This window comes from Patiria miniata, unplaced genomic scaffold (genome assembly GCF_015706575.1).
Source record: "Patiria miniata isolate m_02_andy unplaced genomic scaffold, ASM1570657v1 HiC_scaffold_20, whole genome shotgun sequence".
Lineage (NCBI taxonomy): Eukaryota > Metazoa > Echinodermata > Asteroidea > Valvatida > Asterinidae > Patiria > Patiria miniata.
In genome coordinates this window covers 29,703,254-29,731,045 of record NW_024037059.1, presented here as the reverse complement: position 1 = coordinate 29,731,045, position 27,792 = coordinate 29,703,254, and the positions used below count along the sequence as shown (strand labels likewise).

The following is a 27,792-nucleotide window of genomic DNA, read 5'->3' as shown; positions in this document are numbered from 1 at the left end:
GGAGTCTGTATGGGTGACTTGAAGATGTAAGTACCAGGCAGGGCACGGAGCGTGACAACCGCCCAGTCTCACACTGACCGCCCACCCCTCTCATCGATCACGCCTTACTGTTGGGTATAAAAAGACCGTCGTGGGTAAAACCTCAAGGCCAGTTGGTCCATCAACCTTGCTGGAGATGGGATACGAAGAGTGACAGAACCTCAAACTTTCTTCAGTCGTATGGACCATATTCGGAGCTATCATCTCCGCAAGTGTGAAATGAATTTGACCAGGACTTACATGTCTTCGAAGATCTGAGATGTCTGTGTCAACGTTTTTGTCTTAAACATCGAGCTATCATTATTTTTGACTACAAGTACAACTGTATACAAGAGTCAGAAGGAGGAAAAATCGTCACTGAATGGAAACTGTTTAAATTTGCCATCTCTGTTGCTACATTTGGACGATTGTAAACAAGGCATACTAACTATTTGGAGTCATGGAAAATTCGAGACAATTAGGCAGCTATACCTGATGCCCGACAATTAACTGAGGCTGGTTGTTTCCATGCGCATGGAGAAATCCTCTTGAATTTTTGAAGCAGCTTAGGATAGTTCCAACAGCGCCTGAGATACATTGACAGTGATTAACGAATAACTCTGAGGATAAACGAGAAATCAGAAGAGGGTCCACACAAACGACATAATCCAGGCAACGTGCTGCTGACTGCGTCTGCTCCCTCAACTGATACCGTGTGACCACGGCTGACTCCGCTCAAGGTTCTCGCCTAGCACCGCTATCCATCACCCAATACTCCCAGGACTTACCGCTTGTTATTCTCACCAATTTCAGTCTTTTTGCTCCGATGCTTCGTTTGCGAGACCGACCCACCAGAAAGCAGGAATCATTCACGGACTTGAACAACAACAGCCAGGGCAAGAGTATGAAAGAGGAGGTTTTGTGTTTGAATTCCCCCTCGGACTTGACAGAAATCGTGCTACATAGTCCGGGGGCGAGCTGCAGTCGTACAACTCCGCAGCGGGGTAAAGCGTGCAAACGGCGAGGTGGGGGTTCTGGAGCGGGTGCCGGCGCATCGGGCCGACGGGGTAGCGGCGCGAGAGCCCCCATCAAACCCATGCAACGGAACGCGGCGAACGCCAGGGAGCGGTCCCGCATGAGAGTGCTGAGTAAGGCCTTCGGCCGGCTGAAGACCAGCTTGCCATGGGTTCCCCCTGACACAAAACTGTCCAAGTTGGACACATTGAGACTCGCATCCAGTTATATTTCCCACCTTAGAAAAATACTGGACGGCGATACATTGGATGGCACGATGGTCCACCCCTTAAATTTGGTAAGTTAGAACAAAATAGCCCATATCTATCTTATCTTGCAACACTGCACTCGTGTACTACTAGATCTGGATTTCTCGGGAAACTATATTTTTTACCCATTTTCATTTCAGTGATGCCAGTACTAGTAGTCTTATAATTTCCATTTTAATTAACTAGCCATAAGCGATTTGAACCAGCTTTTGATTCGCATTAAACTGTGCCAAAATATACTTGTTTCTTTTTAACAGTTTAAGTACTATAAATATCTAGTGATAACTAGGATTAAGGATTTGTTATAAACAAAACAGAACATCTTTAAATTTTCCCAGCAAGTAGTGTGCACGCTTTTACTCTTATTGATACTGTTAATTGAAATTGGTAACTACGGCGACTAGTTTCTTTATTTTGTGTTGCTGGAATGGAAGCTTTCTTATAAAAAAAATGCTTAAAAGTTCTTATTCCACACTGCCCATTTCATTGAATTACAAGTTGGTCGCAGTTGCAGTTTGGTGCTTTAGGCATTATGTACATTATTTGTTTTTGTCAATTCAATTTTATTCAATTCAATATCACATTTATTTCCACGCTTCTAATTCAACAAAAATACAACAGCACATTAGGCAAACAGGTATGAAATACATGCAAGAAGTGTAAAATCATTTAAAAATCAAAAAACGTTTGTCATTGTTGTCTTTGCAAAAAAACACACGAAGGAACTATATTGATACGCGTCATTTTACTCTTAAACACGACATCAGAGATGCCAGATTTACTGTGAATTCATATCAGATGACGAACAAAAAAGTACAGTTTATTTGAATCTAATTAGTAAGTGCAGTAAATGATGTAGAAAAAAAGTCCTCGGGAGGTTTTCGTGTACAAACCTTATGGGACACGTTGAGAGAAGGTTAGAGTACAAACAATAGGAACAAAAGTAGGGATATTAGAGGTCCTCGTGATATCATGACGGGGGCGGGTGGAATTGTTTATGCATTCAATAGGCGATAGGGGACGTTGAACAATAGAGGACAATAGGTCCACAATTTCCGAAGGTCCACGTTTGACGATCTTGTACAAAACATATGGAAGGTCTTCCTAAACAGTTAGAGTACAAACAAAAGTGGGACAATATTGTCCCACTTCTGTTTGTACTTTAATTTTATCGTGGACCCCCTATAGGTGGTCCACGATTATAGGTAAAATACACACTTGTCTGCTTGTGTTTTATGGCACACTGTGGTATTTTCGTAGGCCCTACATTGTTCGTATTTTAAGGTTTCCGAAGTGTTCGTTGGCCCTAGGTAATCCGGGCCTGCTTGTATTACAATCAGTGCCTCTTAAAAAAGATGTGGTTAATAAAGTACCTTTAGACGAACAATGCTGTCGGGTGACGAGGAGAGACAAACATGAGGTTCAAAAGTCTATGTTTTAATGCTTGAGCAATTCCTGAATTCTTAAGCAATTGGGGCGAAGCTGTAATGACATCAAAGACGGCTTGTCACATCCATTAGCCTACTTAGTATTGGAATTTCAGCACCTACAGCCCAGATTTAGCTTTCATTATTGTGTGCGCGCTTAATTGAATTATGGTAATTTTCGGTGTTGATTGATGACACGACACTTTGATTGGAGTACGGAGACCATGGTGAGACCATGGTGAGACCCTCTTCTTCAAATCGTTATATCTCAGTGAACTGGAGAGGGTAATCAGGCGTACTAGAAGGCAGGAGAGCGAAAATTTCTCTAAATAATGTCTTAATGTAAGAAATTGTGTCTACGATCTTGTCAAATGCTTGTAGATTCCACGACCATGATGACACTGTTCTTCTCCTTGCTATGTGTTCTCGGTGTATAGTCTTAGTTCAAGACGGTATTGTTTCTCTCGTGTGATGATGGACTTTAAATACAAGGTCATGGCCATGTGTATTGAGTTGCGATGACTGTGTGATGACTATCACAAAATGGGCTCACTGCGCGGTTGGGTTGAAACATCTCCATGGTGTCTTCAATGAATTTTTAACAAATGGCTTATTTACTAAGGACGTGAAGGCACATTTGTTTTGCTTACAGCTTCATTTTTGTCGACTTAAAGATCTGTGAAAACAACGAAATCACGGTTGCGTTCAGTCGAGTCTCGTTAATACAAACTCGTTCGGACCTAGCCAAATTGTTTTTCTTATATCAGAATTTTGTATTAAGAGGAACATCAGTCCCATTCATTGTGCACATAAATGCACAGTCGGGACCAAGGTCTTATGTTTGTTATAACCAGAATTTTGTATTAACAGAGTTTGTTCTAACGAGAGTCGACTGTAGTGAACAGTGTTACTGGTAATTTGCCAAACGATGGCATCGTTTGAACCCAAACGTTGGAGCGACTGTGTACCACAAAGTTAGCGAACGGTCTTCCTATAATTTCTGAAAATACCGACTGAAATGGTGTCATGCATCAGTTGCTGATGAAATTTGCCACGAATTAAATGTACCCAAATGAACTCTAATTTCACACTCACAGGCGAATTTTACTTTCAGTTGCAGAATTTTTGGTGAGTCTTTTTTTAAAGGCTATTTGCCACAGTGGTACTAGCACCGGCCGTGCGCTCACATGTTGAAACCATTTTGGCGTCATTGCTCCGTGTCTCATGCAGCAGCAGCACAGCACATTCAGCATCCATCTTGTGTCCAAGTTTATATATCTTTGTCGCAACACTCCCTGCATGTCCACTGGTATGCGCTTGCCTTGGCTGATCAAACTTGTTTTGTCATGAATAGCAATAATCCATGTTTTTTTCTTCTCAGGATTTTTTTTTTTTTCATGTTTTAGCCCAAATATTTATTTTAATATGTGCATTTATCCTTTGAAGTATTATTATGTATGTATATACATGTATACATTTTTTTTGGGGGGGGGGTGGGGGGGGATTTTGGGGGGGGGGGAGATTCACAAAGCCTTATAGAGAAAGTATATAGAGAAATTGAACCTCGTAGAGACAAAAAAGGCGGATCCAGGGGAGGGGGCCGACGGAGGCTATGGCGCCCCCCCCCCCGCCCCCAAACCCCCCATTTTTTTAGATGACGTCGCAATAAATGCAGGTACTGCGCACACCACTATCTTTTCCTTAAAAAAATAGGTTAAAGTTGTCTCAGATCGCACCACAGAGCATCTAGAATCCAAATATTTTTCAGGCCCTAAAGCGGGCACCGAACTCAATGCCGTAATTTTGGGACCCACGTTTTGGAATTTTTTGGCCCCCTAAAAACATTTTGTTCTGGATCCGCCCTTGCGCAGAGATAATTCTAAATTCTGGGACAATTTCGAAACTAATTGAAACAAAATGGTTTGTAGAACAGCGATTTTCACCAAGGCCATCCCACGTGTGATTAACAAATCTCTTTCCCGGACCGGGCCGGCCGTGAGAATTCGAATCGAAAAGCGGGTAAGGGGGACATAACTTTTGTCAATTTTGGGAGTTGGTTAAAATACACATACTAATATATAAGGTACTTTTTACTAGTACAATTACTAAGTTTAATTAATAAAATCGCCGTCTGGCTTCTTCTGTTTTTCTTTTCGTTTTCCTCCCCCATCCCTTTTGTCATGGGGGTTCGCCCATCGCTTTCGCTACTTACGTCTCTGCAACTTTCGGAAGAGTTGCGGCGAGTTAACTAGCTTTAGCGGGTTACAGTGTGTCTGGCCGGCCGGTGCCACAGTGCGCTGGGCCCGTGTAGTGCCCTGGCCACAAGCTGGTCAGAGGGGAAAGTATTTTATTGAGTGTCGTTTTATGCTCTAACGAAGACCATAAAAAGGGAAGTTTTACAGCTTCAGGAAATGTTCCAAACTTGTTAGTGAAATTTACGGCCGGTTGTTTGTGCCATAACTGTCGATTTGAATACATTGTAGGGATTGGAAAGCCCTGTTCGATGTATACAGACAAGATTAGTTTCAACCAAGCCATTTTCTGGACAATTTTTATTTTTTTCAGCAGTACCGTAGATGCAAATTGGTTTTAAGATTCAAAAACTTATCGCGGTGTCAAGTTGGTTTACTTTCGGTTGTGTTTTGTTTTGGTGGAGCCACAATGCGAGGTTTCAAACCAGTAAAAGCGTATACGATCATTTGCTTTTCATGCATTTTGTTGGTTTCCAATAATAACACCACTCAAAATACCTAACCTGTTTAAATTTCAGCTCAGTGGATGTTGTTGGAACTTTTTTCGAGGGAAAAAAGGTGATAAACCATGCACAACCTTTTGATCACAAAACACGATTTCGTTAATAGTACTCTTTATTTCCAAAAATCAGTCAACTGACTGATCGTTGGAAATCACCTACATATCTGGATTTCTTCTAAATGACAGCAAGCCAGATGGAATAATTTCAAGGTTTTTTTTAGTACCATACGCTCTTTAATCCAAGTAAATTTGCCCCTAATAATTCGCTGGGTTACTTTTGGGATAAATGCCAATGGTCCTAAATAAACCTTTAAAGAATTGGACATGCGGGCCAGACAATAAAGCGTGTGATTCAGGGAGATTTATATTTATTAAAACATTGGAGTAAAGAGAAAAACGTGAACTTTAAATATCACACGGGAGCGTCTCTCCACAAATATCAAAGTCGACGGTCGTCCTAGAACTGTCTTTAGGTCGTAAACCACCCGAACGTGCTCGACGTGCCTTTAGCCTGCGATCCAGAAGCCCTAACCAACAACTTCATATTTGGGTCTTCAAAAATACAAGTCAGAAAGTTTGTTTTCAAATAGTTGACCAAAATTACATCAAAATTGCATGTTTTCAGTTGTGGTATATAACAACATTTCTCACTGCTTAGAAACACCGCGATCGCGCAGCGGACTTTCACTGCCAGGCACCGGGGCGGTGCGCTTTGATTTCCCGGTGGTCTGTTCCGATTTTTTACGGTCCTCTTTATTGCGTCGCGTGGACATTTATCGTTTTCTGACTTTGGCGTGTAATCAGGTTTTTATTTAGCGTCTGTTTAACTTTGGTTTTGGGCTATTGGACACGTCTGCCTATGAACTTGAGGGTGTACGTGTACTATTGGTGCCATTTGTGTTTACATGGAAACACTTTTGGTCTAATTTTTGGCGGAATGAGGGGAGTTTAACGACGTTGCCTTGCACTGATCTGTGACCGCATTGGAATTCCTTATTTTTTCAGTATTAAACCTTGATTATCTGAAGTGTTTCACAGTCTGCGCTAACTCTATTCTCTTTAAATAAAGGAATGCATACGTATGAAGAGTCGAAACAATCACATATATTTTTCGAAAATGATTTGTGTATTTCTAAGTGAATATTCTGGGCATCGGGTATTGTATTAACATGCAAAATGAAGAAATATAAGTAAGCCACGGCCTGTATACACAATTTATGTATACAATGTATATGTATTTGACTTGAAGCTTTGCATGGCGGATGAGATAAAATTGAGGACATTTTCGGGTAACACAATGTGGAAAGAAATCTCTTCTTGGAAGAAGTGTGGTTCTGAAAAGAACCGGTTGGTTGAGTGTAGAACTCGATGTTTCAGACAGTGTGCTCTGTCCGTCCTCTCACTTCAAGAAGAGATTCTTCCCACATATGCATAGAGTTACCCGAAAATTTCCTTTATTTTGATTTATGTAGACATAAGCACTTTGGTAAAATGTGACCAAATTTTACTGCAATTTATGTTCTGCTTAGGCCTATATCAAAACCTGGTTTTTTATTTATTGAGAATTGAATTTCGTTGAGGTCTCCCGAATTGCTGGGGCAACTGTTGTTTGTCATCTCCAATAAATTAATTGCTGCATGTCGTGAATATACAAAGATTTATGAAATTGTGAACAACGACGCGCTTGTGAAGGCAACATCGGCTTTATACGGTACTCGAGTCAAGAGGAAGCTCTTAGCGAGAATTCTGGGCCGTGGGTCAAAGTTCATGTCACGAACCAGATACATTCAGATTGAGATAACATTCAGCGAATCGACTTCTACATCGATAAATTGTTAAAGATTTTTTATTTGTAGCAAAAATCATGATTCTTTTAAATCATGCACAATCTTCCAAATTTAAAGGTAAAATACAACATTTGCTTTTGCTGCTATTTTAAGAAATGGATGGATTTGAGGGTTAATATTTCATAGCAAACATTGTTACACTGACCTGTTTAAAGTTTTGTGTTCATAGATGCTGGAAAAACAAAGAAAGAAACACTGTTCTTGTAGTCTGGTTCTCTGATTCCCTTTGCAGACGGAACAGAAACATTTATATAGAGTCGGGATTTGTCAGTTCAGGGAACCAGACTAGTTTGCTTGCACCCATTCACAGGTGTGTAACCGATTGCAAACAAAATGTGTACTAACGAAAATTGGTAAATTGGGAGCAGTATTTGAAAAAAAGCAATTAATATTTCCAACGATGACCGACCGACCATCGTTGGAATTTGATACATAAGTTCCACTTTCTTGAACATGACATCCGTAAACTTTATAAAGCGATTTCAAATCATGTGATATATTATTTCATCACATAAAAATATGTTTCGTGGTAAGTGGCTATACTTGGTCGCAGAAGTACCCAGTATCTGCAACTCGTATTTATTTTTGTTCGTCAAGTGATTCTCTCTGTGTTGTATTACATTAATCCATATTTTTTGCCGTCTTTCTACGCAGACATGGCCATTTGCAATCAGCTCGCGACCAATCACCACGGATGATGCGTCTGAAGAATGTGACAAGGAGATGCGATCGGATACAACCAGTGACGTCATGTCAGAGTCGCCATGATGGGCCGAGTGACATGGACTAGTCGGTGAACTGTGATAACCGACAACATATCCAAAACTGAACTTGTGGAATTCTTTGATCCGTGATCTGATGAACACACATACATGAGCTGGCATGCGTACGTTGTAAACGTACCGGTTTCTGGTATGGCGCTTGTCTCATTGAGGCAAGCTTTACTTTCTTTTTCTTCAAATGTCGGCGGATGTTGCAGATGACGCTTCGATCCCCTTAACACTTTCAAAAATATCCTTCAGAGTGGAGCTTGAGGTGACCTCAGTAAGGCCATAAGGCTTGAGAAATTTGCACCCACTTACGATCTCGACCGACACGAACATTCTTCGGGAAATTTGGAGAGAGAAGACAAAAATCGGAGACAACGGTATCGTCAGAGTAGACCATACAGCGACATCGTGCATGAGCTGCCAGGCTGGTCGTTAGTCTGCCACCTTAGATTTTGCGCTCATTATAAAGCGTTTACAGGTTCAAGATACACGACCATCGCTCCCTCAGTCTGGCTTCCAGACGCACAATTACAGAATTACAACACCGTCTGCAAGTGGTGCAAAATATATGGGAGCCCAGAGTGGCGACATAAAGCTAATACTCGATCGTATCTCCATCTAAAAACAGGTTAAAATTGTGCAGCAGCAGGATTCCAGTCAAACCAGTGAGTTTGGCGGTTTTGAGACATCATCTTACATTGAAATTTTGCAGCAGACGCGCATGGATACGGCGACGCGCGCAGTTTGTTTTTGACCATGTACTTGAAGGCGAAGCGAAGTATATGTAATTGAAGTATAATTGATTGAAGCAAAGCTTTACTGAATTGCTTTGATAAAAGTGTTTTTTTTCTTACTGTTTGTTCTCAGAAAATGGCGCCGTTGATACAGCCCCCTCATTCGGTCAAAAATATGACCCATTGCAATGGATCGTTAAAGTTTGTATATATGAGTAACCACAGTGACGTTCGAAGGCACAGTATTTACGCAAGGAATTATTGTGGCCTTTCTCCGATGTGTATATGATTTTGGCACCAACCCTACTTGCGAAAAATAGCTTGGGACACTAGCTCTGCTTGATGTTGTCATTAAATGCATGATTCAGAATTGGAGGTGACTAAATTTTACACCAGGGGAAAATAAAAAATAGGCCTGGGCCTATATGACGCATTAAAACGTATGTGATCAATACGAATGGAAAGATTCACTCGAATTGATTAGTGGCTGATTTCACAGATCTCCCTAAGCACAGAAGTGCTTAGAACAGCAAATGACTGCTCAGCAAAATTGGTTACCTTTTCTAATGCCATGCACCATGTATTAACTTGTGACTTCTTGTCAGCGGATATGGAGACATGTCTGCAGTTGCAGACATCTCGAGAGGGCGCTGTTACTAAGCGCCGATCATTTAAATTCATGCTTGATAATTCAGTTTTATTATGGAAATATATTTGCAATACTGTATGTGGCATCTTACCAAGCATCATTCTCAGTTTCTTGTGAGCATTTCTGAGCGTGTAATGCTCCGTCGATAAAGGCTGAGAAATTTGTAAAAAATTTGCAACGGACTTCTTGGTCGGCATACAGAGTTCTATGGAACCTTTGGAATCTATGTTATGGAAGAAGAATATTTGTTTTAATGAGATAAATATTTTGATAAGGGGATCAGTCATTACTCATTGTAATACCTCTCTGTCTTGAATACTGTATTTTCATTGGCCTAGAACGATGACGTGTTAAGTTTATAAAATGTCATGGCACACTCCCTGTGGGATATCACGTAGGTGATATCCCATAGGGAGTGTGCTAGCTATGACTTTGTACGTACGGAACGTACGATGTGAAACGCTTGTATCGTTGGTACCCGCGCTAATTTCACCATGGTTTTACACCGTGGGAGCAGCGAACTAGCAGACGATCAGCTGTTTCAAGCACGCGACATGCATGTGAGTTGACGTTCGATTGTCATGGTTGTTGTGTTTAAACGCTGTTTGTTTTCGTGATGTTTACATCAAAATTCAAAGAAACCAAGACAGAAGTATAACAAAACGCCTCTAGACGAGGGGCGGGTGCTATGCGCCCCTCGGGTGTCTAAAAGTCATATCCCACATCGCAGCAGTCAACAATTGTTAATAATGGATCTCATTCACGAGGTAGCCATTATTGTCTTATTCCGTGAATGTATTTCATGAATTGTTAACTGTTGAATGGGATGGCACCAGACTATTTATGCAGCCTTATTTTACTTTCATTTTTTTTTTCAATCTGGCTTGAAACATTAGGGAATGTTTAATTATAAATTTTAAATTATTCATTGAAGCAGACTGGAATTATTTAGTAATGTACTTGCTTTCATTTCTCTTCGCAAGTTCCAAAAGATTTAACCTCAATTTCAAATCAATATGGCCGACTCGTGAAAAAGGCCCATTGTCTTTTAATTAAAATTATGTTCTTTCAACTATTATATATCTGGAGGAAATTGGCAAGAGTGTGAGAATTGCATGGTAGCCCCCTCACTGTTCAAATTATTAAATCGAAAATGTCTGTAATGTTCGATAAGTGTGGTCTAATTTTTCAAACCGAAAGTCTTTTTAAATGACATCACAGTTTTGCTCATGAATATGGAAATTTGCGTTTAATATAAAAACCAAAATGGCACCGAAACACCAATGAAAATGGAAAACTGAATATTGAAATAAGGTTAAATTGGACACAAAGGTGCATTTACATTGACTGCATTTTAATAAAACTATATTGCATGGCCCCTTACATTAAAATGATTGCTTGTGTTTTTTTCTTCACCAAACAAGATTAAAATTCAGCAACTCCATCAACTCTTTATTTCACTGCTTTGAATTGAGGAATTTGAAGGTGACATTTTCTTGCCTATTCTCACTATATTTTGAAATGTACCCGAATGTTTTAGAAATTAAGAAATTTGAAACCTAATTGGTTCATCATGCATCGAAGTAAAACACACAGCTCGTTTTTAATGTAAACTAAGAAATACCGCTTTGCTTTAAAAGAATGCACATTTGATGATTTTGTTCATTATTTGAGCAAATATATGGTTTTGTAAATATTTGTAAAGGTTCAATAAAGTTGAAACGAAACTGATGTGTGCATTCATGTGTGTTCAGAGAATGTGTACAAAGAGTGAACAAAACTTCTCTTCATTTTTACGAACGATGTCCATACTCCAATAATGGAACCTAGAATACATGCAGGAAGAGGACTTGAATGCTGAATGGACGAGGAGGAACTGTAGATTCGTGCTAAGAATGGACGAGGCGAAGGCGAGTTTATTCTTGCGCGGATCTACAGAACTTCTGAGTCTATTTTCCGACTTATTTATTTCTTAAAACAGCAATAGCTTATGCAAATGAAATAACTGGTGACCACAATCTCCACATTTGTGAATAAGTGTAGATTCGCACAATCTGCAAACTCGTCTCCAGTGCTTACTTTATTTTCAACCTCGTATTTTCAACCAAGTAAGTTGGCAAAACGAACATTGGAAATAAGGTTATAAAATGGGACACAAAGATGCATTTTCAATGACAGCATTAAAAATTGCATTGCACGCATACGAGCCCTTGAAAGAAACAGTATTATTTTGAATTACTGGTGACTTTATTTTACCAAACATGAACTTGTAACACATCCATTAGAATGGAAGTAACTGTTGCTGAATAAAAGGCTCAAATATGTGTCTTCCAATCAAGCCTACACGTAGGCCTGATACAAAAATGGCTGTCGGGGGGGGGGGGGGGGTGAAACATCGCGACACTAAAGATGTGGAAAATCGATTGACCTCGCTCCAAACATAGAGACCTCTTGACAGAGCAGACCTTAGATTGCTCTTGAAAAGATGAATCAAAACTTGGGATTTATGTGGTAAGCCCCTCTTGTAGTGTTACTTATGTTAAAAGGTCACAGCTAGGTCATCAATTACGATTCGCATGACTTACAAGTGCTCGCTGTGGTGATGCTAGAAGGAAACATAAGTGCATGTATCCTATAATGGGGGGGGGGGGCTTCATTGGCAAAGTATTCACGGTTGCATGACGACTGTTTAATGACGGGAAGAGTTTCACTTTCTTTTCTATGGTGAGAGTATGGGGTTATATTTTAGTGCATGTGTTTATGCCAGGGACATTATTCTTATGTAAGCGTCCGATACTAATTACACAAAAAGGGGGTGGAGATAATGAATTAATTGAATGAAATTAGATTGATTCAACCCAACCCAATCAAGTCTATCCCAACCCAGCCAACAACCTAACCTAACCAACCTATATCCAACCAGTGTTTTATTTCTCCATGATCCAACCCAACTCATTTTAGATTGAAACAAAAAAGATGTTCGTCGTTGTCAGCGCTGGGTTCCAGTCACTTATTGTTGTAGTAGAGGTCCATCAACAGAGGGCGCTTTTCATAACACTGACGATCCGCAATTTACTTAATACGCGCGTGTGTTACTGTCTTTGTACATGAAATTACATTGTTGGGGCGTTAAGGTAGTGTATGTATATACGGTACAAATACTACGACGATTTCAAAGAAACAGCGCCTTTTCAATAAAGACATAAGTGTGTTTGGGACGACTGCAGGTGTACAGATTGTTAGCTAGAAATCTTCCTCGTTCGTAATGCATGCATGGTCGTCAGAGCCAGAGGGCGTTGTTCAAGACAACTGACTGCACTCTTCGGCAATCATCGGCCAAACATGACAGGAGAGGGCGCTGCCCGTCGCATTTGTCCTGAGTTGTTTCAAGTAAGTGCCACGCCTGAGGTAGGCTTCGTTTAATTCAAACGACATTGCATGACTGTATGACCAATGCTGGTAAAATCTGGTAATCTAGGTTAACCATGTCGCGATGCACATTGAATGGAGACTGTTGAAAATCGGTAGTAAAATGTTTTTGATTTGTTTTTCATCTTCAACACGTAGTTTTGTTTTTAGAACTTCACAGTTTGATAATTTCTATTAATAAGAAATACCACTCCCTTTGAATTATGGAAATGACATGGGGGTGATTTTCAGCGATTTTGAAATTTTTTGATATTTGTGATGCTGCTTATGATTAAAATGTTCTGTACAAGTTTTCAAACAAAAATGTCATGGACAAGGTATTTTAAAACACTTTTATAGAGGCATGTCATGTCACAAAATGACACTTTGTTCAATAATTTACTCTGAAATGATGCAAACTATAGCATGACATTTCGGACAGTCTGATTTCAAATTGTGATACTTTTGCTTTTGAACATCCAATTTGAAGAAAAAAAACCCACCCAAAGCGTCGTTGAAGGAGCCAGGTCTATTGCAATAACTCAAAATTGACTTCCTGCCCACAGTGTCTAATTTTGACATACCACGTCATATATGCAAATTGATGATAACCATGGGTTGGTACTGTGTGGAAAAGGCTTACCAAACAAAAGCTGGACCGTGGCTTTCCAATTAACCGTGTGCATAACCCATCATGTGCATGTCAAGACATTATTGGTCCCCTTTACAAGCTATAAAGAGCAGGTCACCAAAAGATTTGACGTCGTGTTTACAGTGCTCACAACATTGTGTTTACAGATTCCACGGGGCAAACTAAGTGGTATTACGCTAAGACTTTATGTCAAGTTGACTTGAGCATCTCCGAAAATGTGGTACACGAAAGAAATAATAGTCTTTGATGTCCTCCTGTTTACACACTGTATTGGCTGTGCCATTCCGCGCTGTTGCCAGGGGCAATTCAAAACAACTTGCGAGTGACTTTCTCTTTTTTGATTTGCGCGGGAAAACACTTGAGGCTGTTAATCTTTGACTGCTGCGTGTTGATTCAACGAAGCGCGCTGAGGCGTTACTGGGATATGTCAAGTAAAACAACCGTTGTGGCTTCTGAAAATATTCATTCTGGTCGTGTTCCCTGATTCTCTTTTTGCTATTCCAGGGAGGGTCAGTCTAAAGTCATCTTGGTACTAGATTGATTCACTAACTTGCTGACTAAGGATGACTAAGGATGTACACATGCATGTAAATAGGACTAAACCCATCCGCCGAGCTCATGAATAGAAGTTATACCCTCAAAAGATTCTATATTAGAGAGTTCTGAGAGCCATAAAATTGGGGAATTGAAGAGATATGGCAATGAATCTCTGGCCCGGACTTGGGGCTTCCAATTCTCAGCATTTTGAATGCAATTGGGCTCGAACGTGGCGCTATTTTGCCTTGTTGTGGAGGGATCGTTTTTCAAGATGGCTGCTTTTCCGCTTTGGGAAATAGGGATCGTCTTCTTTGGGTGAGAATTTCTCGAAAGGTCAATGGTCAACCCACCAAAAAATGAAAGATGACATGTTGGTCGTCATTTTTTTTCTGTGCAGACTACCTCTTGAGAGTTCTGAGTACTTTAAAAAGAATTTTCAGAATTTTCAAATTGCTTGTTATTCCACCTTTATTTGTTTACTATAGGACAAAATCTGCGATGACCTTATACGTACATGTCCATTGTATAGCCAAATATCTTTCTCATGACATACTCTGACTGTGTGCCAAATTCCATGCTTGTATCATCAAAGGCACGTTAAGCTTGCTGGCTTGGATGAGTATGTTTGTTTGAAGCTTAGTTTGTTTCCGCGACCTTTTCGATGTATTCCTCTTTAGAATTTGCATTCTGCTGAATCATAGTCCACCTAAAAAAATATCTGATTGCGCCTTTCTTTAGTATAACGTGATAAACCGTCGATATTAAAATTACGAGTTTCTATGGCAACACTAACTAGATTATTCTACCCTCTTTTTTTCTTAAGTAAGAAATTTGGTCTTTTGCCCTTTCCATTTATTGCAAATCAAATGAATCGAAATCGTGTATTGAGGGGAAACAAAGTATTGTGACCTGCTGTTGGTGTAAACAAGATACGGCCATGAACGGCAACAGACACCGATCAACCTTATCTATCGATCAGCAAAACACTTGGCTTGAGTTTTATGACAATTGTAGGCAGCGCTCTTAGGTGTATTGTCATTATTTTTTTCATAGGTCATCAGTCATGATATCATTTTAAAGGGTTCAAGCGATGACTTTTTCTTAGGAACATGTTTTGTGCAACTTTCTACTCCTCTCAAATGTATGAAAACTATTTGACATCCCTTTTTGGCTAATTGTATTGAAATGAAAACTTCTTTAAACATTTTAAAATTGTCCATGCTTTTCCGGACAACTGAGGGCGCTGTTGCTGTGATGTCATGTTAGGAAGACACTGTTCAGATTAGGGGTTTTCTGTTCAATTGTGAACCCATAAATTTGCTCATTAAACATTTGTGAGAAAAGTTTGCTCATTGGCTTACTGCCATGTACTGACATGACAACGAATCATTAAAGAAAAGAAAGTTTACGAGAGCAAAATATCCAAAATGCTGACAACTTTTGATGCTGAAATAGCTGTAACATTGAGATTTCTGCCTAAAATGACATCACTCTTTTGCTCACATGAATATGCTGGGCAATTCGAATTAGCATAAAAACCAAAAAGGTATACCCTTGAAAATGGCAAAGCGAAAATTGGAAATAAGGTCAAATACGACACAAAGGTGCATTTTCAAGGATTGCATCAAAGTAAATTACTTTGCATTGGCCCTTGTGCGGACGTGTAAGAAACCACATTATGTATTGGTGCTGTGCGTAATATTTATGTGACACACAACGTGTATCGTACATTGAATGGAAACGACAGGAAATCGTATGCTTACTCCCAGTGTCCGATGTAAACAAGCGAGGTTTTTTCGGCTTTACTTGGGAACGGAAAGACATAAGGTTGGTTTCCTCTCAACTACATGTTCGAAATAGGATAAGTTAACAATCCTAAGCGGACATTTTCGGGGATTTCAGTACTACGCCATGCAGTTGCCCCTTTAACGTCATATGTGTTACAAATATCGCTTCCATGCTTATAAACCTTTCGTTTCTCTGTATGTATTGACTTTTACCCCAGCTACTATCTATTAAAAGTCCTGTATTTCAGCACCTCAGCAAACCCTTTGAAGAATACACTGTTTTGTGCTTCGTAAAGGTTTTTTTTACGCGCTTGAATTATCTAATTAAATATGTACAGATTCTGCCCTCCAGCTGTGAAGTTTTCCCTTCAGACATCGCTCGTAAAATGAAAGCAATTTAGCGCGTGTGTGTATGTGAATTATCAGACTGTTGAGGCTTTGCATATATAAATTTACGACGACACAAAGAGGCAGTATTCTGCTATTGAGATGTCTGTTGACCTGAGCTATTGACATTGCTTTGCCTGCTTCTGTAACGCCTAGTGACAAAGTACACGGTACTGCAGCCAGCTATTTTGTGCTGTCAACTATTATTAGTGACGCACAATCTCAATCGTTCTGCTGCGAATTTTGATTTTGATTTTACAGGATGACACATTTTGTATGTGCCACTGTGAAAACTCATGTTTGTGATGGGGGCTTGTGTGCAAGTTAGTGTGTGTTCGTGAGCTGATAACTGGACCTAATATAAATCGCAGTTTAGCGCCAATAATGTTGTTGCTATGATGATTATGAGGCAATATGTATGCAGTAAATGTGGTTCATTTTTTGTACCGTCAGAATTCGCGGTTAAGCTGCTCGGCTAGCCGTCGACATTTCTAGAGATGAAACCGAATATCTGAGTACCATTGAGGAGAGAGAGCCAGTCGGATTGCCAGTTGCTAAGGATGAGTAGGTCTAGCATCCAAACCAGTGTTGAGCATATGTAAAGTCTCCATGCAATACCAGGCATTGCGGACACACGTGACTACAGCGTGCCAGTGTCTATACATAGAGTTATTCTGCACACACGGCACGTATAACACTGCAGCACGCGTACAGCGCTATTTATTATCATCCTGATTGCAAACTCCGTCGAGACAAAACCGTGCACCGTCTACAGAGCCTTTCCCGTCGCGTCAGGAATATTATAAACGTGGGGGAATCGTCACCCAGTCATATTCCTTCGTGGATTGTGACCGAGTCAACGGCCAGGCGATGTATCGCTGACAATTATGATTATTTTCACCTGGGTGTTGGTGATGGGGAGCCCCGTTAACAATCGCCGTGAATTCTGTGGGTGATCGTCAATCCGACCTCCGCTGATTCTGCTGCGATAGTGGATTTTCTCTTTCAGCTCTTTTGTTTTTGTCATTCTAGAGTGGCAACAATCACGGGAAGCCTTCTGAATTATGCATCCAGGAGATTCTACGTGGACGACTGTGTGTAGATTATTGATCAAGCGTGTCTTGTGAATCTTTCATACCGTGGATTGTCGTAAATATCACCGGGAAGCCTGCCTCATCATTGCTGCGTCCAGGGACTCGTGATACGTCTGCCGTCGCTGAGGTAAGTTCAGTTTCATCGTTATTTCTAGTAATATCGTCCTCTGATTATTTTATGGTTTTCATGATGGATTCCCTACTCATCCGCGTCGACTGGGAAGCGATACCTTTAAATTTATCTCAATACTAGCATTAATCCATTGTAACTTGAATCCATACTGCGAGTGAATTTGTCTACAAACTTTTAATTTTGTTGCATATTCAATTCGGTATTGGGCCTACATTGTGACATAATTTTGTGTTGAACCAGGATGAAAGATATTTCATCCTGTTATTTCAAGGATTATCGTGTTCGTATTGAGATACGAAAATGTGGTGATCATGATCACGCATTTAGAAGAATGTTTGCAATGTCTTGAGCAGTACATGACCAGTAATGTCTTGGCTCTGCTATTTGTGACATTGAGACTACACATGCGCAGTCATCATTTAAACAATCACCCATTTTATGATTAATGTTCACATCCCAGTGTATAAATATATACCATTGTCGGCTGTCAAGTTTGTTTCCACACAAATGATATATACATTTACATGTACGTGTATATGCCTATACGCAGACTGGCTAGCACTTCATCGACACCGCATCACAATCTACATAAATTGTGGTTTAGGGAAATGTGCGGCCAGATTGTAAAATATGTGTACAATCAATGAGCCGGCAAATTTGAAGTGTCAGCGTGCTAAAAACATCAAGTTTAAAGGTATATTTTTTTCGCTTGATGCAGCAGAAGCTCAAAATCTTAAGCATGGTGCACAGTGACCTTACTAATACTAAATACTAACCTATGAAGTTTTATCTCAGTGGCTGCTCAATAATTTGAAACTTCTTCCGAATGATACAATTTCATTCAGAATAATTTTACAGGTGTATTTGATATCCTTACTTTTTTCACTTCAAGCAAGGCCGTTGTCACTAAATATTGGTACTTTATATGTGCTTTTCCAGGTAATTGCAAATTAGTTTTCACTGGGCTTTTATTAAGGGCCCTACATATAATGTTTTTAATGCAGTCCTTGAAAATGTATCTTTGTGTCCCATTTAACCTTTAGTTATTTTCAATTTTCATTTTGCCATTTTCAAGGGTATTTGGTGCCTTTTTTGTTTTATGCCAATGCAGAGTTCCATATATTCATGAGCAAAACTGTGATATAATTCCGGGCAGAAACTTCCTTTTCAAATTTTTTTCTGCTTAGTGCAATGCACTTACACAAAAATTAATTATCACAAAAGAAAACAAATTTATTACAGCAAAATATCAAAAATTCCGACTTTTGGTGCTGAAATAGCTGTGACATTGAGGTTTCATCCTATTCATAAAGGAAAGGAAAATCTAGATACAACAGTAAAGTATCCTAAATTCTGCCATACAACTTTTGCTGCAAAAAAATAGCTGTGACTTTGAGGATTCTACCTGAAATGACATCACAGTTGTGCTCATGAATATTGAAATTTGCATTGGTATAAAAACCCAAAAGGCATCATGAAGCCCTTGAAAATTACAATATGAAAATTGAATATATGGGACGCACATGTGCATTTTCAAGGATTGCAGTAAATACAAATTACATTACATGTGCACTTTAACTTGAAGACACAGGTGAAGAAATGAATAAATTCATGTTCCTTACACACGGCTGTCACAAAAAGTAGAGCATTTTGTGACGATCCCAAGAAAGCAAACACATGACCATTACACTCTCAAGAAAGGTTCCCAGGTGTGGCTTGATTTGAATACGTTTACTTTGTAAATGTGTGTCGAACGTTTAAACAGACAGCAATTAACCGCGGCCTTTTTTGACACATTATGTCGGCGCAGCTGTTGTTAACATGCATGACCGGCATGACCCTATCCTATTCTAGCCCCTACATCAAAAGGTTAAATTATAAAACTAAACAATTAAACTTTGCAAATTGTGTTTCGAACTCCGTTAAAGGGACAACAGGGCCTACATCTTGGAATTGCGCCCACTTGGGCTACACAACGCATCATAACGAAATGATGTTTATTGGAAAAAACATTTAAAAGTAGGATATAAACCTCCACTCAATATTTTTTTAAATTGGCGGTTTTGTGTTATTCTTGCGAGAACCATGTAGTCAGGTGGCTTAGATCTAATTTTCGTCAAGATCGTGACCGACTGGTCCAAAGCACCAAACTTGGCAGATGTATTGTTATAGACCTATAGAAGATATTTAGAAGGGGTGACACCCGAAATTCTTTTGGGAAGGGTGCCTAATTTGCATAAATCGTTAATCCCTGCCGTGTAATATATTTATTCCCATATTTGGGTATATTTTAATTTTTTATTTTTTTGAAAAGTGTATTTTGGGGATTCTACTTACTTAAATAACATATTTCAAAGCATATAAGTGACTTAATAATTATGAGGACATAGTAACGATCCAAAATGGCTACTATTATGCCCTAAATTGCGCACATTTACCTTGTCCCCAGATATCATCGATTAGTCTTGCCAAACATCAGCATTGATGAACTTCAAATTCACCACGTAGCTTACTGGTACAGTTACCCTATTGAAACCTTATGCAAAATCATGCGAACAATGAGAACATTGTGATATTTAGCCCAGAAAACAAAAACTGGGGAAAAAACGAGGTGTCCATAAATTGGGCTAACAAGTAAGGTGAAGGGTTGCCTAACATGGAAGACTGGAACAAGTTCAAGGAAATTCCCAAAATTATTGTTGAGAAAACGTTTTGGCGTAGACAAAATTATTGTAAACAACAATAATCTCTTATTTGGGGGGGATTTTGTTGAACTTGTTCAAGCCCCAGCGTTAACCTTTCCGTAGTAGCCCAATTTACGGACACCACATTTTCTCCCCTTTTTTGGTCATTTGGGCCAAACATCAAGATGATATCAATTTTCACATGATTTCCCACTTATTTTTGTTAGGTTAACTATGGCAGTAAGTACCTTTGTGAATTTGAAGCTCATCAATACCCACGTTTGGCGAGACTAGTTGATGATATCTGAGGAACAGGTAAATGTGCGTAACTTTAGGGTAAAATTGTAGCCATTTTGGTAATTTACTATGTCCTCGTAATTATTCAGTCACTTACATGCTTTAGAAAATGTTATTGAAGTAAGAATATGCAAGTAGAATCACCAAAATACACTTAAAAAAAAAAAAAAAAATATACCCAAATATGGGAAAAAATATATTACACGGCAGGGATTAAAGATTTATGCAAATTAGGCACCCTTCCCAAAAGAATTTCAGGTGTCACCCCTTCTAAATATCTTCTCTAGGTCTATAGGAATCTATCTGCCAAGTTTGGTGCTTTGGACCAGTCGGTCACGATTCCGACCATATGCCACCTGACTAATGTGAGAACAAATTTCAGGGGTCAACGTTTTGACTCTTAAAAATCGAGTTATTGAGTCATTTGAGTGCTAGTCGTGAATGCGTCACATTATGCGGACGTGCGAGAAACAGCATGATATGTATTGATGCTGTGTGTATGACACACGCAACATGTACCGTACATTGAATTGGCACGGCTGGAAATACGTATGCGTATGCCACAAAATGTCCGCCACGTGCGATGTAAACATCCGGGTTTTTTCTTTTCTCGGGAACGGTAAGACAACAAGTTGGTTTTCCTTCAACCATCCTTTGAAATAGGATAGGTAAACAATCCAAAATATGAAATTTTCGGGGATTTTTGACCGTAATCCCCTCTAAACGTTTATAAAGTTTAACACTACCCTTGCGAACCTATAAACGGTGATTATAGTACATGTACCAGTGTTGGAGCAAAGGCTTTGACCATCAAGGCCAAGACCAAGGCCAAGGCTTTGACCCTCAAGGCCAAGGCTAAGGCCAAGGCTTTGACCCTCAAGCTTCGAGGCCAAGGCCAAGGCTTAACCCTCAAGGCCAAGGCCCTGTTTTATGAAATGACCACTGTTATAGAACTAATTGTAGTCACATGAGTGACACATCATCACGCAAGGGCGGATCCATAACACAATTTGGGGGGGGGGGGCAAAGAAATTTTGGTCCCCCCCCAAAAAAAAGTGGGTCAAAAAATTACGGCTTGGGCTTCGGGGCCCGCTTAAGGGCCCCGAAAAAATTTTGGATTCGAGATGCTCTGTGATGCGATTTGAGGCAATTTCTGACCATTTTAACCGATGTTTTTTGAGGAAAAGATGGTGGTGTACTCATTGCCAGCCTTTATTACGACGTCACATAAAAAAAGAAGGGGTTTTTTTTTGGGGGGGGGCATGGCCCCTTTTGGCCCCCCTCGATCCGCCCTTATCATCACGAATTGCTCGTTACGAAGAACAACATTTCTTTAATTGCAATCAACATGCTCGCATAGGCCTACACCGTTTTATGACTGCACTGTATCTATTAAATTTAAGTTCAGGTCTTCAATATGGTTTAACTAAACAAAATAATGATTTACTTCTATATTGACACACAATTCTCCCAAGTGTAACAAAAGGGGGATCCAAGAAACTGATTTGGGATATTTTTATTTGCTGGCCCAACATGGTCAGAAATATCAGCATTATCTAAAACAGATACATGCAAATCTTTAGCACTTATCAGGGAGACATATACAACCAATCAGATCTATTCCATAGTTATATGCAATTAATTAAAGTGATCATCTCATTAGCCCCTCAAGTGTACGGAATATTTTGCAGCAAATCTACTACAATGGTAACAAGTTGTGATGCTACAAAAGTGAAAGTGTGCCCAACACACAAATCTATAGGGTGCTTCCCTCCTCCATGGTAATACGATTAAAATGGTAACAGCAAAATTTCGAACAGATTTATCTGGAAAATGCAACAATCTATGGGCCTTGAAGAGCCTTGACTCAAAATTGCAAGGCCCTGAACCCTCAAGGCCAAGGCCAAGGCCAAGGCTTTTGCCCTCAAGCCTCGAGGCCAAGGCCAAGGCCCTAAAATCCAGCCTTAAGGCAGCCTTAAGGCCAAGGCCCAGCATCAAGGCACTACATCACTGACATGTACATGTACATGTACAATTGTACATGTACATTTACATACAAGTCTGCGCGGGCATATTATATGCATTTATAGGAATGCCATATCGCTTTAATAGTTGTACACTTTTCACCCATCTATTAACGGTTTTATCTTGAGAAATATTTCAAGTCCAGCGCTCAACCGACCTGGAAGTGTCCGCATTCCTCGCCTTTAATCTTACAACCAGCCGTTATTAATGTGCCTGCTTGATAACTGCCATGAGATATGACCTTTAACCCATGGTTGGTCTGCTTTAACCTAGCATGCAGATGCTATAGTGAAGATGAAATATTGCATCTCGCTGTGGAATATTCACTATAGGTTTATAAGAAGATTGCTGCCAGATGCAATAGAGATGATAGGAGCAAGGACAGTCTGAGAATCCACATGTGCCAAATGAGGGATCATCTCTCTGACACGGAAGGTCGAACGAGACGCTGAAGATGATCTTCAGAGTAAAAACACATTTGTAAACACTAAATTGTACCCAATTTACGTCATTGGTGGATGTCAGTGACATGTTTAGGCATAGCGCGGAAGCCTGTTAGGAACATAATTATAAACTGTACAAATAAATAAGAATGACTTATCGGGTTCACGTTGAAAGACAGGATGGATTAGTCCTAACAATCCCAATCTAGTCAAACTCCAACACCAGGGTTTGTTGGAACATGTTGGAGTGAGTTCTGCACTAGTAAACTGATTATGCTTTTAATACATGGGCATACCACCATAATCAGAGTACAACAGTTTGGGTGTAGAGTTTACCATAATGTTGTTAGATTTTGCAGGAATGAGGAAGGATCCTAGTAAATCACTCAATGGGGTTAGGGTGCTTTCCTCTCCTTTTTGCACATGTCCCAGAAAATAAACATGACAGAGAAAATAAACATGACAGTATATATTGACTGGACTTCTTACTGTTATTTCTAAATAGCACTATATCGAGTTTTGGTATTGTTCAAACAAATATTATCAACATGTCATAGAATAGAAACGTGGGAATAATACAAAATGTGTTTAAATTCTATACACATAACAGTGATATCTGAATCTTTAGCTCTGGTCGGAGCTTCTACATGTCACTTGGTGGTCGGTTTTGTCTGTCTGTGACCTGTATGCCCCCGGAAAATTGACCAAAAGTATGGTGTTCCATGTGTCATCGGCGTCGCATTTTTCCGGCTTGCATTTTTCAGATCTGGCAGGGATCATTTTGATCGATATCATGCAAGACTTTCATGCAAGACTTCTTGCAACACGGCCAGAGCTTATTGTGCTCTCGCATTTGTTTTTTGTAAATTACGAGAACGACACCTTTTGCCTACCGAATCTGGACATGTGACAAGTCCATTATGTGTGTTTGGGCGTGGTTGGCAGTTGGAACCAATGGTGAATGTTGTCCAGCCTAATATCATGTGGATCTTCCTCCGAATCTTCCTTGCCGATGGGTGTTGTCTACCTTGATGCAAAACATGTATTTTGTTTACGAAATTCATCTTGGAACGCGTTTAAAAAGTAAATGTCACAAGGAACTTTCAAGTATATGCTTTGCAGCAGTACACGGAAATGTTTTATGGCGTAGGCAGTTTATAATCTCCTGCTGATTCATTCGGGCTTGAAGAAACCTGTTTTTCCTAGAAATTCATTCCCGAGACCTAGAGAAAAGGAGTCCATGCGTTCAAGCTCATTATTCATGCTTTTGATGACGTCAATCCCTCTGACGACCTGTACAACAAACTGCGCGAGCGACATGACTGTTATGAACTCCAATCAGTGAAAGTAGTCGTTGCGATGACATGCCTGTAAATTGGGGAGCGGTTTCAAAGCATGTCGATGATTGAAAAGTTGTTTACTCATTCTGATTGGTTCGAAAAAAGAGTGATTTATGAAAGTCATTCCTACAATAATCAGGCTTAGAATGTGCTTTTTAGTTAGGCAAGATTGTAGTGGCTAATCAGTCATATCGTAGGAAGCGTCTGTGTGCTGTAAGTCATGCACGGTTTTGAATTTCAGCTTGAACTATAAAGCCCAGTTAGCTGGTGAAGATAGCAGACAGCCTGATTTGTTTTCAAGACATTCTGTTCGAGCCATGACCTAGAATAGGAAATATCATTAAGGTCATTCGGTCAGGTTACCTAGATTAACGATATATGTGCATATAAGGATAACAAATTCCACCAATCCAAGGTTAATTTACCGATACTGTGCCGAACTAGCAGAAGTTGAGAGAGTTAGACAAGCGGTCAATGAGGTACAAAAAGAACAGTAAAAATCGCTGTAATGTGTACAGTGGTGTCATTAACTCTTGCGATGCTAAATAAAACGCACAATACCCGTTGACTGTGCACAATTCACATTGAGCTCCATGCTTGTCCAATTTGGATACCAGTGACATTTAGGATACGTTTAGGCCAATAAAAACTCACAGGTGATGTTATAGCGTGATACGCTAACGAAGTCCCCCTTCAATGGCGAAAGCATTGTGCTAGCTATTGTCCAGATAATTCATCCTGTGGCAGTTGCTGTGTACAATAGCTTCTACGTGCTTACGGGACCTCTATGAATGTACGGTGTGGCGTCACGTGCTCGGAAAAGGTATATTTACAGGGCCGTTATACGCCGTGTTTTGCGGCCTGTGAGCCTTGCAGCTGCTACCGGGCAAAGGCTGCTGTGCATTCATGTGTGTAAGCCGGTAATGTGAGGCATGATCCCAGCGTCAAGGGGTTAATGTGGAGTTGAAAGCAAAATTGTGGAATCTGGCCCTATCTCCCAATAGTGAAGAATCCTTTAAAAATAATCCTGGATTCAGACCCAGATCCGGATCACTTCCAAAATCTAATCGATTCGCACTTGCACCAAGGACCACCCCTAACAAAATTTCATGAAAATCCATCCATAACTTTTTGAGTTATCTTGTTAACAGACAAACCAACAAACAAACAAACCAACGCCGATGAAAACATAACCTCCTTGGCGGATTTAATAAGGAATATGTCAATACCCTTAAAATAAAAGTATCTGGAACGTAATAACAGTCACGTGTTTGATTAAAATTATGTTTACTGTAGTGATTATTATGTTAATTAATGTTGAGGTATCCTCAAGGAGACATTTTGTCGTGATTAGTTATATCTATTCTTAGGGAGACACCGGACATTAAGGAGACATTTCAATGTCTCCCTAGTGTCACAACTCCTCGTTAGAGGCAAAATTTTAACGTCGCAAATAGGCTAGATCAATTGCTCGTGGTCCAAAACTTAAATATACCAACATTCGTGGGGTAGGATAAGGGAAAATTGGGGTCAGGGGTCATTAAAGTTGGACAAAATTTGTGCACAACCCTATGGGAATGTCTCCCTAAAATACCATTTCCCGTAATAATAATTATTGTTATTATTATTACCCTGGATTAGACATTTGGGAGACATCCCCATCGACTTGTGCACAAAAATTTTCAAACTTAAATAAATGTGCCCTAACCCAATATTCCCTTGTCCTTTTTCCCCCCCACGAATTTCGGTATCTTTACTAATTAGACTACGAGCAAGAAATATAACCTAATTGAGACAATAAAACTGTGCCTCAAAAGGGGGCTGTGGCATTAGGGAGACATGAAAATGTCTCCCTAATGACCGATGTCTCCCATCGTGCGAAGAAATTATGATAACGTGTCTCCTTAATGGTACATTTAGTGGAATTATGTTAACTAGATATGTAATTATATATGCTTTATCACTCGTGCATGACAAAACATTGATCAATATTCATTCAAGTTCAGACACACCGAATTTCAGTTTATTAACCTTTGTTTCTGAATATACCGTTTTTGTCTACATACGAATGCAGGCATTTCAGATATCTCCATGTACAATGCACATGCATTCGTACATCATTTACCATATATCTCATTTAAAACAAAATGATTTGGTACACGGTGCCCTGTGGAGACAGTCATGTGCAAAAGATTGTATACGTCTCCACAGGGCAATTTTTATGGACGAATACGTCTTCAAAAGGTTATGATCACGAAAAAGATTTTACTCAAAAACTAGGAATTTCCAAGGTGTGTTGATCCGTCGCAAATTGAAGCATTTTATGTATATTAAACAGAAAGGCTCATAGATTGTGTGTAGTCATTGTGTGCCCATACATTATTCAACTGTGGCCATTTAAAAAGGTGGAGATATAATTATCTTTGGAGATATATCGTTGGAAGGGTGCGTGCTGTGGATCGCAGCTATACCTATCAATCACATTAATTCTCTACGGCTCATTGGCTTTCGCCAATCTACAACTCCAGGTAAATTGATGGTGCACACGCGTTCGTGTTGGTAGTGTGAGGGCATATGGTACATTTTAAAGGTAATGTACTTTTGCAGACATTAAAAAACAAAACTACCAAATTATTTTGAGGTAGCTTACTTGACTGTAAGTGAATAATAGTCTCAAGCATCCTGTGAAATCATGGCACCTGGTATGCTGTCATTTTTAAGAAAAGTAGAATTGTGTATCAATTTCCAACGGTGGTGGGCTTTTTTCAAATACTGTCCTCACCAAATTGAGCTAGTCTGGCTCCCTGACCTGACAATTCCGTGACGTCTATAAATTGGTCCGTTTCATCTGAAGTAGGGTCAGAGAACCAGACTACAAGAAGAGCATTTCTTCTTTTTTCCCCCAGCACGCATGAACACAAAAACTTTAGACAAGTCAATATTTGCAATAATGTACTAACCCCCAAACCCGTCCAATTCTGAAATTTGCAACAAAAGCAAATGTTGTAAATTACCTCACAAAGTGATTGTTAAGTTTGAGAAGGCGGTGGTAACCCTGTACGACTTATCAACATAAATTAAAAGACGTCTTTCAATACTTCACATTGAGTAAACAAGAAAGTGTGTTAGTCATGAAAGACGATAAAACACGGCAGATGAAAATCTGATGTTGCACCATTATTCGCAACACCAAAATGCGTGTTACAACTGATAATGTAATAACCAACGGATAACGTATCACCAACCGATAATGTAACAACAATTGGCTGATACTGTATCACTAACCGATAATGTAACAAAAATTGACCGACAGTGTAGTAAATGTTACTACACTATCAGTACATTTTTGTTACATTATCGATAGGCCTAAGGACTGATAATGTAACAAAATTCACCGATAGTGTAACACATTCTACTACATTATCGGTCAATTTTTGGTAACATTATCGGTTAGTAATACAGTATTGGTTGATTTTTGTGACATTAGCGGTTGGTGATACGTTATCCGTTGGTTATTACATTA

At 39.6% G+C, this 27,792-nt stretch overlaps 1 protein-coding gene across 1 annotated transcript; it reads left to right on the top strand.

The window, feature by feature from the left end:
- Positions 1–51: 51 nt before the first annotated feature.
- Positions 52–8,321, top strand: LOC119727191 (transcription factor 21-like). The gene is made up of 2 exons (XM_038199052.1): positions 52–1,330; positions 7,984–8,321. The coding sequence occupies exons 1-2, from the start codon at positions 845–847 to the stop codon at positions 8,095–8,097; spliced, it is 600 nt and encodes a 199-aa protein (XP_038054980.1). The 5' UTR covers positions 52–844; the 3' UTR covers positions 8,098–8,321.
- Positions 8,322–27,792: the final 19,471 nt, after the last annotated feature.